Source organism: Tachyglossus aculeatus, chromosome 1 (assembly GCF_015852505.1).
Source record: "Tachyglossus aculeatus isolate mTacAcu1 chromosome 1, mTacAcu1.pri, whole genome shotgun sequence".
Lineage (NCBI taxonomy): Eukaryota > Metazoa > Chordata > Mammalia > Monotremata > Tachyglossidae > Tachyglossus > Tachyglossus aculeatus.
Genome location: NC_052066.1, coordinates 85,750,171 through 85,762,666, shown reverse-complemented (window position 1 = coordinate 85,762,666; position 12,496 = coordinate 85,750,171). Strand labels below are relative to the sequence as shown.

The 12,496-nt window shown below is 44.3% G+C and overlaps 1 protein-coding gene across 1 annotated transcript in view; it reads right to left on the bottom strand.

The window, feature by feature from the left end:
- CLSTN2 (calsyntenin 2) overlaps positions 1–11,842 on the bottom strand; it is a 1,113,326-nt gene extending 1,101,484 nt beyond the window's left edge. The window contains exon 1 of the mRNA XM_038751476.1: positions 11,674–11,842. Within this exon, the coding sequence (XP_038607404.1) occupies positions 11,674–11,761 (88 nt within the window). The 5' untranslated portion in view covers positions 11,762–11,842. The remainder of the gene's footprint in view (positions 1–11,673) is intronic.
- Positions 11,843–12,496: the final 654 nt, after the last annotated feature.

Sequence of the window (12,496 nt, the reverse complement as noted above, 5' to 3'; positions counted from 1 at the left end):
TCTGCCTAAACTCATTAAATTGGGTGAGAACTCATTCCTTCTCTGAGGTCCTTGAGTTCTCCAGGCCCACTGACAGTAGCTCAAAATCCAAGTTCCAAGTTGAGGCATGCCAGAATCAAACTAACAGAGTGAAGTTTTATGCCAAAACGCTTTTGGCAAGCAATCTGCTTTTTTTTTTATGGTATTTGTTAAGCACTCACTGGGTACCAGGCACATAGTTCATTCATTCAATCGTATTTATTGAGTGCTTACTATGTGCAGAGCACTGTACTAGTACGATTCAATGAATAAACACTTGGCAAGTACAATTCAGAGACAATCCCTGCCAAACAATGGGCTCACAGTCTAGAAGGGGGGAGACAGACATTAAAACACGTAAACGGGCATCAATAGAATTTTATATATATATATATATATATATATACACACATCATTAATAAAATAAATAGAATAATAAATATGTACATATATACACAAGTGCTGTGGGGCAGGAAGCGAGGTAGAGAAGAGGGAGTGAGTCAGGGCAATGGAGAGGGGAGGAGGAGCAAAGGAAAATGGGGGTTTAGGCTGGGAAGGCCTCCTGGAGGAGATGGGCTTTCAGTAGGGTCTAATCCCAGCTCTATCACTTGTCTGCTGTGGGACCTTTGGCAAGTCAATTCACTTCCTTGGGACTCAGTTACCTCATCTGTAAAATGGGGATTAAAAGTATGAGCCCTTTGTGGGATAGGGACTGTGTCCAACCTAACTTACATCTACCCCAGCGCTTAGAACACTGCTTGGCACATAGTAAGCGCTTAACAAGTACCATTATTATTACTAAAATACAAGCTAATCAGGTTGGACATGGTACATGTCTCATATAAAGAAGTAGTGTGGTTCAGTGGAAAGGGCACGGGCTTGGGAGTCAGAGGTCATGGGTTCAAATCCCTGCTCCACCACTTGTCAGCTGTGTGACCTTAGGCAAGCCACTTAACTTCTCTGTGCCTCAGTTACCTCATCTGTCAAATGGGGATTAAGACTGTGAGCCTCATGTGGGACAATCTGATCAGTGCTTAGAACAATGCCTTGCACATGGTAAGCACTTAACAAATGCCATTATTATTATTATTATATAGGGTTTACAACTATAATCCCCATTTTATAGATGAGGTAACTAAGGCAGAGAGAAGTGGAGCGACTTGCCCAAGATCACATAGCAGACAAGTGGCAGAGCAGGAATTAGAACCCAGGTCCTTCTGACTCCCATTCATGCTTCTCTGTTCTCAATCTCACGCAATTAGTAGTGGGGTTTCCATGCTGCGTACAAGATGGTCGAATGGGAGTCAGAAGGACCTGGGTTCACCCAGAAAGGATCATAATCCCAAACAATGCAAAAGCTGGAGCGGATCTCTCATCTCATACACCCCCCCGATCAGGATAGATAGTACTAAGAGTCCATCACATATTTTGTGTGTTTTTAAAATGCAATTAAAACATCTTCAAATGTTTGACTATATTTTATTTAATGCACTGACAAAAAACCTTCACTAAAGAGAGGGATCCCTGGGGTTCAATGAAGATAAAAACATAGAGCAGTTAGTTTAAATCAGACTTGCAAATGCATTTTTATGATGGTTCAGGACAACAAAGACAGAAACTGTCTGGAAACAGAAGAGAAAAATCTTTAAGGTGCAGCACTTGGTACAAATCTGCATTAACTCTAACACTGAAAAAAAAATACAAAACAGATTCTCTACTTCAAACACCATGCCAAGTGTTGGATCCTTCAAAATAAGTAAAGTCTATCTTCCAACAAGAATATAAAATAATTTTTCAGGGCTTTGCTTATTACATCACATGGTAAAGGAGTAGGAAAATAGAACCAGATTCTCTTACTGTGGGGGGAAAAAAGGTGCTCATGCTAAAGTAATAAATATGGTAGGATTTACTTGCTGTGCTTCATTTCCCTGCCCCACCTTTTCCTAGCCTTGATATGCAGCATCTCTAAAAACCATGGGTCTAGGGAGGGTTAATTGAATTAATATATGTAAAGTGCTTTGAGCTCTGAGAAAGTGCAATATAAATAAAAGTGTCACTAAAAAGGTTAATCTAATTTACATCTAACACTTGCAGTTCACGGTGTTAATGAACTATATCCTTTTACAGAGTGATTAATTTATAAAGTGTCAAATGTACCATAATTTTTCTCCCAATTTATATATGGGTCAGATTCACATCTTACGGTATCCAATTTTATTGGAGAAGTCAACATTTTTAAATTAAAGCAATGAATCAAAGACTTGTGTAATGGTTATCTTTCATCAATTAAAAGTATTAGACCCACATGAACATTTATCTGTTTTAATTAATTTGCTGCAATGCAGTTATCCATTCAAATTGGAAAGCAACAGATTTGACGTATTAGCAGTTTGTTCTTGCTGAAAAATATACTGGCCTGAAACTACTGCATTCACCATGTAACCATGGTGACCATTTGTGTGACGTATGCAGGCTGTACATCAGAAGATAAAACAAGATTGAAGTTTTCAAATTTCTCCTGTAAACAAAGCACTAAAACTTTTTTTTTTCCAAGAAACACAGAGAAATATTATTTTGAGGCTATTGGGGGTTGGGAAAAAAAAATAAAGATAGTGACATAGGCTCTTGAAAAACATACCCTAGATTTTTTTTTTCCCCTGACATAAATCTCAAATTCAGCAAACAGAAGTGTGGCACACAAAAAAACAACACCCAGTTGGGGAGACTTCAGATTAGAATTCTCATCATCATCAGTGGTATTTATTGAATGCCTATGTGCCGACTACTGTACTAAGTGCTTAAAAAAATATAATATAGAGTTGGTAAGCCCATTGCCTGCCTGTAATGACCTTACTGTCTAGATGGGGAGATGGACATCGATATGAACAATCTATAATATGTAATTTACAGATATAAACAAAAGCGTCATGGGGCTCAGGGTGGGGTGAAGATCCAATGCCGAAAGGTCATTGATCGAAGTCCAGAGATGATGCAGAAGTGAGTGGGAGCCAAGGAAAAGAGGGCTTAATTTGGAAAGGCCTCTTGGAGGAGTTGTGATCTTAAGTTCGTGAAGATACGGAAGGTGGTCTGGCATATATGGAGGGGGACGGCATCCAATCTGATTAGCTTGTATTCCCCTTCTAGACTGTAAGCTCATTGTGGGCAGGGAATTTGTCTGTTATACTGTAATCTTCCAAGCATTTAGCACAGTGCTCTGCACTCAGTAAGAGTTCAACAAATGACTGACTGACTTTCCAGGTTAGGGAAAGGAGTTGGCAGTGAGATGGATGAGACTGGAAGCAGAGTGAGTAAACTGGAGTTAGAGGAGCAAGGTGCGCAGGTTGGGCTGAAGTAGATCAAAGAGAAGATAGGAGGGGTTAATATTCTGTAACATTAATCGCTTGGAACATATTAGGCACCACCAGAATTGAGTGTTATTCATGCTGAAAGGTTTTGGAGGGTTTTTATTTTAGCTTCGTTTCATATCTAAACAGTTGCTCTGAAGAAATTTCCTGCTTTAATTTAAAGTTTTAATAAGCCATAAGGTTGCCATTTTTCTCCAAAATAATACTCCTGAATACAAAACGTTTAAGAACCAAATATATTTTGGAGAGGGTTGAGAGAACACACATTAGGAGCATGTTTTCTAATGACCACTGGAAAGTTAGTCTCTTCAGGGTCAATATGGTGCAGAAAGAATAGAAACCACAACCTCACAGATCACGAAATTATTCTCTTTGTGGCCGACTTGTTCTCACATTGGAGATGAAAGCAGTCAGCAAGCAAGACAGCTGTCAAGTCATACTGCTGTCTCTGGCCCTGCCTTTTGGAATGAGTTTGTGTTTGGTTAGTCCATCTGTAAAATGGGGCAGTTATAAAGGGGAGCCAGACAACAGTGGTAAATAATTGATGTTCTTGGGCAAAGGACTTTTCATGGTGAAGAGAATCGTTATTAGTTTTGACTTGCTGAAGCAAGCCTTCAAGGCTCAGCTGCATTAGGGTGGATAAAAATATGGAATCTATTAAATTTGAAACCAGACAGTGCAGTTCCAAGTAATTCACTATTTCAGCAATTTTCTATTGAAGCTTAGAGATAAATTAACTGTTTCTCTGGCAGATGTATTAAAAATGCAAATATTGTCGTAATGAAAGAACTACCCCAGCCACCTCACATAGCATCAAAATGAGCAATAAACCTATGCTTGAACAATTTAAAAGGATGCTTTCATATGAATAAAAGTCTTTATTGTGTCTTTATTAATATACCTAATTGTGTCTACATGTCTAAGTGATCTTTAAATGCACTAATCTGCCATCTCACACTTTTAATTAAATCATAAAAATGTGAGGAACTTAGAATCCTCTGTCCAAGAAAAAGTTATGATTTATTTCAACATGTGGAACACTGCAATGTTTTAAGATTATTTATATTATTTTCTAAACCACAGTGGTTTGCAACAGTGGAGAATGATTATTTTCATTTCAGAGGTGGATCCTGAGAAGCTAAGACATTTTTCTACACAGAGAAAAGTTGAGAGCAAAGAACTTACAGATCGCGATCAACTTCACTACCATTCATTCGCTGAACTAATGCATCCCAGCTGTTAACCCACTTGGGGAGTGTCCCTATCCAAAATAGACTCAGCTCCTGTTGCCTGAAGAGAATAGTTACCTCTCAGTGCAGTCCATTTTGATATGCACATGACCTCTTAGCTGTCCAAACACATAAAATTAGCCCTGCCTCCCACCCCGAGTACATAAATGCAACCCTTCCTCTATTCACTTCCACCACTATTTCACACCCACCTCTCACCTCTTGGTCCCCCATCCCCACACCCAAGATCCTCTCCTATGCATAGAAAAAGGAAGTTGAATGCAGTGATTATAATAGGCCTGAAAGAATCCTGAAACTGTCATTTAAAGTTTGGCACTTGTCGAGAACAGCTATTGACACAATAGTTGAAGAAATGATTCCCATCCTCAAAGACCTTACAAGTGCTTAGAACAGTGCTTGGCACATAGTAAGAGCTTAACAAATACTATTATTATTATTATTATTATTCTAATAATAGGGGAGGCAAGGAAACAAATTATTAGAAATAGGAGGAAGAGCAGATATTACCAGTATCAAGCCAAGAGCTTGGAAAAGTGGAGTCGATACACACAGCAATTCTCAAGGTGGCTGTTGTGGTAATCTGGCCAAGGAGGAAAAAATTGATGATGGTTTGGCTTTTCAGAAAGATTTGTAAGATGGAAAGGGCTTTTTCTGGCAGAGGTAGAGAGGGAGGAGGAAAGAGTTGCCTGTGGAGTCAGAGGTGAAGGAATTGAGCAAGGGATAGCAACAAGGGCAGCTTTGGAGAAGTGAAGAGCATAACCTTGGAGAAGCAAAAGAGGAAAGCAGACATGAGAGGGTGAAAGCTTGGGGAGAGACTTCCCCAACAGGCGGTGGGTACAGAGATAGTTTGGGGATCTGTGTTGGGGGGGGGGTTGTTACAGTAAAAGCTTCTTGATTGAGGTCAGAGATCTTGTCCTCTACTCTCCCAAGCAGAAATGACTGTATTTGAAGGTGGGGAAGCAGGAGTTATGAGGACTAGCACAAGATCCATGCAAAGAATCATCTGTTGTTCAAGGGCCAAGTGTTAATGTCAGATGTGAGAAACCAAGGTTAAAAATGTAACTGAGAATGAAAGCATTGGAAAATTTAGAAGGGTGTTGAATAGATGAAACGCATGATTCAATCAAAAAAAAAATTAAATTTTGCTTCCCTCACTTTGGTGAGGGTTTTAATCGTCCTGGGCTATAATTTCCTTCTGGAATAATGCTTTCCTAGTTTCAGCGACTTCACTAGGGGAATTGCTGGTATAAAAGCCTGCAAACTCTGAGGTCCTTGAAAGTCACATCTCAGGATTATAAGGTCATTAAATATGCAAATAATTAAGAAAATGAAAGATGATAAATACATATTAGGAAAATCTCAAAATCTGCAACAAAAGGAAAAAATATGGATCACCTGTTGAGTTTTACATGGTTAACTGAAAATAGTACTACAATATTTCCACATCCTTGTTTCTCATGAAATGTTGATCATGGGCAAATCTCTAAGTGTGAAAACTTGTAATCTCCTATATTAAATACTGGATATAATTGTTTGCAGGTAGTTCTTAAATACAGGAATAATCTAAATGCCCCGAAACACTCTTCAGGAACAGGAGATGTCACTAAGATGAAAGTGAAAATATTTACATTGCATTAAGAGTTGTGTATTTTTTCAGGGTTAGGTAGAATCAGTGTGTGGATGGGTAGGGCAGTAAAATATGGTTTTGGTGCTGCAAAACACTTCCTTTTTTGGAGAAAAGTCAAATTTTAGGTTTACTATTTAACATTTTCTAGAGTTGAATGTTTGATTCAACAATTTGTAGTCAAATATGAAACAGGATTGAGTCAACTGTAAACAGAGTCACTCAGCATGACTGGAAATCGGGGGACATTGCCTCTTGGCTTTTCATTTTCCAAAGTAACACTCAGATTGACTGACCTGTTTGTTGTGGGCAGGAAATGTGTCTACCAACTCTGTGATATCGTACTCTCCCAAGCACTTAATACAGTGCTCTGTACACAGTAAGCACTCAATAAATCTGATTGATGCTAAAATGTTTTGAACAATTTTTATATTTAACAAGTGATGAGTGCAACAGAAGGAATATAAGTTCTCCGAACGCATCAAAGATATAAATTTTAATTTTGCTCTTTTTGTGTGGGGAGGGAAGTTATTCTCCCCTTTCTAACTCCCTCTCCAAAACACCGCTTCTTTGCCTTTTTGGGCACATTTGCTACACCACAAAGTAACGATAGCAGACGTAGTGTCTTCAAGAAATCATTCAACTGGAAGATTATTTTGTTAAACCACCATAGTAAGATATGGGGATTTTCATGAATTGTCAGCAGTCATCATTTTTGCAAGTTAAAGCACTATGGCAATGAAATAGTTGAGATTCTCTGAAACTCAAAACAGTCAAGGATCGCTTATTCTACCCCTTACAGCAAGAGGCATAGAACACAAAAACTGTACACACTGGGTACAGTTTGTACATGACATCTTACAACTGCCTCCAACCAGCAGGCATCCAGCTTCAGACTGATAACTAGCTTTAAGGCTGGGATCTTAACGAGGCTTTCAACTCCTTGTGGGGCTGACTAGCTTTTGACTCCAAATCCTCTTCTACATCATAAAGAGGAAAGCAATTTAAAAATTCTAATTCATGTGCCTTCTACCCTTCTCTGTTTTTATTACTGGGCGTGAAAATACGAAACTAGAGACGAGAAAATCAGATATAGCACGACGTTACTTTATTGTTTTAAATGTTATTCTGATAGTGTGAGATTTGGGAAACTAAAATGCAAAGTAGACTAAGGAAATGCAGTGCATGTAAATAACAAAGCAAGTGTCAAAATAAATGTCTCTATCAGGCATTAAACATTTATTTAAAGCATTATTGCAGCGCAGAAATGCTCTTTGCAGCCATCCAGTGGTTGAAAAGGCAAAGTGAGAATTAAAAGTACCAGAATCAAAATGTGCTTGTCCTGGCACCTTGACGAATGCTCTTAAATGTTCCAGATTGCTTATCATTTATCATAGGAGCTATGATTAATGAAATAACTTTATCCGAAGATTTAAAACCTTCACTTTAAGAGCGTACTTTTTCAGTTTAATCTGTTATTTTTTTTTGAAAACAGCACATGGAGACCATGAAAAATGAACTCAATTTGAAATAGAACAGAGTTGCATACGGCTCTCTCACTCTATTTGTGGTCCTCCATGTCTATTTTCAATCACCGCTGGCAATCCGAAGTTATTTTCACACCAAAAATGTTCACCACTAGTAGATGCAAATCTGGTTGTAAATACTCCATTTCAATCTTCTGATTCAAACAGACAACAAAAGTTGTACCAGTGCATGAAGGTAGTGTAGAGGGGTAGTTTGGTCATTTTAACCCATTAAGCAAACCACAGCTAAGATTCGCAAGACATATTTCCCTGGTGTGACTTTCAGAAAACAAATTTGGTGATGAATAAAGAAATAGAGGCAAGAACTCAAAGGATCAAGAACGGCTGAAATGAACTAAAATGCAGGCGTTCTGCTAGTTCTAAAATACCTACAGAATTTGCTACAATTCCATCTAAAATATCTGCTTCATCTTATTTGTATCTATAACAACCCTGTGACCAAGGGAACAAGTCAACACAGTGTCTTGCAGTTATTACTCAGTCTCCCAGAAGACTTAATTAGCACCAGAGGGTTTGCTTTGTTGTTTTGTTTTGTTTTTTTCCACCCCTTAGTTCCTGTCCAGATGACCTCGGGGAGGTGTTTACTGGAAGCAGGAACCTTGTTTGTTCCTTTCCTTGCTCGCTTATCTTTGGGACATGGAGTGATTTTTTGGGCTGGGGGCTCTCTCATTCATCCTCAACTTGTAGCAGCAAGGGACAGGCGCACCTCCATCCCGGGGCTGTGGGACGTTGGAGTGCTTCCCTTACTTGTCCAAAGTTGGGAGGTAACAACTTTGCCTTGCCCATTACTTGCCACATTCATTCATTCGTATTTATTGAGCACTTATTGTGTGCAGAGCACTGTACTAAATGCTTGGAAAGTATAATTCGGCAACAGAGACAATTCCTACCCAACAAAGGGCAGTTTACTTGCCCCTCGACGCTGGGAGACCTCCAAACCCACCTCTCCACAGTCCTGAGAACCCTCTCCCTTCCTCCTCCCAACCCAGGGAGGGCAAGGGGGCATTTCACTGTATCACCTCTCTTTATGGTGGAGCAGGGGCTACGGACACCAAGGAGGGAGAAAAGCGAGACCATTAGGCCTTCCTAAGGAATCAGGGGAGACAAGGGCGCAGGCCCCACCTGGGACCAGATCATCTGGGGTTTCCATCCATCCAACCATTCCGACCAGGAAGATGCCACCCTGCCAAGCAGACATCGCAGGTGATGCCATCAACTAGCCCAGCCTGCCTCCTTAAAAATCCCTCATCCCCCCACAACAAGTGTCGTGTTCAACTGCAAGAAAACACCTGTCTCCCATTTATTATCCCCCTGCCAGGGCAGATTCCCAATCCAGCCATTCAACTTTCTTCGCTGCAGGAGCAGATCCCCATTCATTCAGTCGTATTTATTGAGTGCTTACTGTGTACAGAGCACTGTATTAAGTGCTTGGAAAGTGTGCCTGGATTCCACCTCGCCCCCACATCCCTGGTTTTCTCCTCGCCCCCCTAAGGGGCAAACTTTCATTGATTTCTCTATGTATGTCTGTTTCCCCTCTAGATTGTGAGCTCGTTTGGGGCAGGGATTGTGTGTGATGTTATAGAGTACTCTCCCCAGCGCTTAATATAGTGCTTTGCACACAGTAAGCGCGCAATAGATACGATTAATAATAATAATAAACTTGTGGAGAGCTCTCCGGCTCCAGGGCTCCATTCCCACCAGTTCCCAGCTGCATCCGAGCGAGTCTCAGCCGGGGTCGGTCCTATTCCCGCAGGACCTTCAATCCGGGGGGCTGCCCAACCTCCCCTGGAAGGAGGGAGGGAAGGCAAACGTGGGGGAAGAGGGGGTCGCAGCTGTAGGCTCGGAGACCCCCAGGGACCAAGAAGCAGACTGGAGAGACCTTTCTGAGCCCCGAAGCTTTCCATCCCCTCTCCCACCTCCTTGAATCCCTGCAGACAGACCAGACACCCCCTTATCCAGCCCTTGCTGGAGAAGGTGCTATGGTGGGGGGGGGGGGGGGGAAGAGGAGAGCAGGAAACTTCTCTGCCCCTGGTAGCCACCCCAGGGCTCAGAATATGCAGCTTCTCTCCTACTCTCCAACCTCCCTGAATCCCTGCAGGCAGATGAGACGCCTGCCTTCTCCAATCCACACTGGAGAAGGTGCTATGGTGGGGGAAAAAGGACAGCAGGAAACTTCTCTGTCCCTGGTAGCCACCCCAGAGCTGATAATATACAGTTTTCCTCCAACCTCCCTGAAGACAGACCAGATGTCCCCTTCTCCAGCCCGTGCTGAAGAAGATACTATTGGGGGGGAGAAGAAAGGAAAACAGGAAACTTCTCTGTCCCTGGTAACCACCCCAGGGCTGGGAATATGCAGTCGTCCCCCCCCCCAACCTCCCTGAATCCCTGCAGGCAGATGAGACGCCTTCTTCTCCAATCCACGCTGGAGAAGGTGCTATGGTGGGGGGAAAAGGACAGCAGGAAACTTCTCTGTCCCTGGTAGCACCCCAGAGCTGATAATATACAGTTTTCCTCCAACCTCCCTGAAGACAGACCAGATGTCCCCTTCTCCAGCCCGTGCTGAAGAAGATACTATGGGGTGGGGGAGAGAAGAAAGGAAAAAGGGAAACTTCTCTGTCCCTGGTAACCACCCCAGGGCTGGGAATATGCAGTTTTCCCCTTCTCCAACCTCCCTGAATCCCTGCAGGCAGATGAGACGCCTCCTTCTCCAGCCCTTGCTGGATTAGATGCTACGATTGGGGGGTTGGGGGAAAGCAGGAAACTTCTCTGGACCCAGTAGCCACCCCAGGGCTCAGAATATGCAGCTTTCCCCCAGCTCTCCAACCTCCCTGAATCCCTGCAGACAGACCAGACACCCCGTTATCCAGCCCTTGCTGGAGAATGTGCTATGGTGGGGGGAGAGAGGAGAGCAGGAAACTTCTCTGTCCCCAGTAGCCACCCCAGGGCTCAGAATATGCAGCTACCCCCCAGCTCTGCAACCTCCCTGAATCCCTGCAGACAGACCAGACACCCCCGTTATCCAGCCCTTGCTGGAGAATGTGCTATGGTGGGGGGGGGGGGGGGGAAGAGGAGAGCAGGAAACTTCTCTGTCCCCAGTAGCCCCCCCAGGGCTCAGAATATGCAGCTCTCCCCCAGCTCTCCAACCTCCCTGAATCCCTGCAGACAGACCAGACACCCCGTTATCCAGCCCTTGCTGGAGAATGTGCTATGGTGGGGGGAAAGAGGAGAGCAGGAAACTTCTCTGTCCCCAGTAGCCACCCCAGGGCTCAGAATATGCAGCTCTCCCCCAGCTCTCCAACCTCCCTGAATCCCTGCAGACAGACCAGACACCCCGTTATCCAGCCCTTGCTGGAGAATGTGCTATGGTGGGGGGAAAGAGGAGAGCAGGAAACTTCTCTGTCCCCAGTAGCCACCCCAGGGCTCAGAATATGCAGCTCTCCCCCAGCTCTCCAACCTCCCTGAATCCCTGCAGACAGACCAGACACCCCGTTATCCAGCCCTTGCTGGAGAATGTGCTATTGTGGGGGGGAAAGAGGAGAGCAGGAAACTTCTCTGTCCCCAGTAGCCACCCCAGGGCTCAGAATATGCAGCTCTCCCCCAGCTCTCCAACCTCCCTGAATCCCTGCAGACAGACCAGACACCCCCTTCCTTGCTGGAGAAGATGCCATGGTGGGGAGGAAGAAGGGAGCAGGAAACTTCTCTGTCCTCGGTAGCCACCCCAGAGCTCAGAATACGCAGCTTTTCCCCCTGCTCTCCAACCTCTCTGAATCCCTGCAGACCAGACGCCCCGTTATCCAGCCCTTGCTGGAGAAGATGCTACGGTGGGGAGGAAGAAGGGAGCAGGAAACTTCTGTGCCCGCGGTACCCACCTTTCGAAGCGAGGCTGTCTCTGCTGCTGCTGCTGCTGCCCAGGCCAACCAGGCAGAGCAGGGCTGACGCCCACCACATCCTCAGCATCTTTCCTGGGGAGCAGTCCGGCTCCCCAGCCGGGCTGGGGGGCTGCAGGCTGGCCGGGGATGGGGAGGGGTCCCCTGCCTCGCTTTGCCTCGGATGCACCGGCTCCTTTTGTGCGGGGCTGCGAAACGCTCTGGCTCCACTGCCAAGGACCAGAGAGCGCCCCGGCGCTCGTCCCCGGGACGGCCGTGACGTCAAGGGGGGGGAGGGAGCTCAGGCCTATTGGGGAGACGCCTCCCGCAGGTCCTCCTCCCACCGGACTAAAAAGTTGCCCCCCGGAGAACGTTTCGCGCAAGGTTGCAGCTAAGGCAGACGCTGCCGACAGCCCAGGGGGGCATCCACGGGGCGTGGAAATTAAAAGCAGAGGGGCCCTCTTTCAGGATCCCACCTGGAGAGCTTCCAGGACTCCACCAGTCTCGATTCTTCATTCCTTCAGTCGTCTCTATTGAGCGCTGACTGTGTGCCCAGCACTGTACTGAACGCTTGGGAAGTGCAATTCGGCAACAGATAGAGACGGTCTCTAGCCAACAACCGGTTCACAGTCTAGAAGGGGGAGACAGACAAGTAGACAGGCGTCAACTGCATCAGAATAAACAGAATTATAGACGTGCAATTCGGCAACAGATAAAGAACAGTGCTTTGCACATAGTAAGTGCTTAATAAATGCCATCATTATTATTATAGAGACGGTCCCTAGCCAACAACCGGTTCACAGTCTGTCTCCCCCTTCTAGACAAC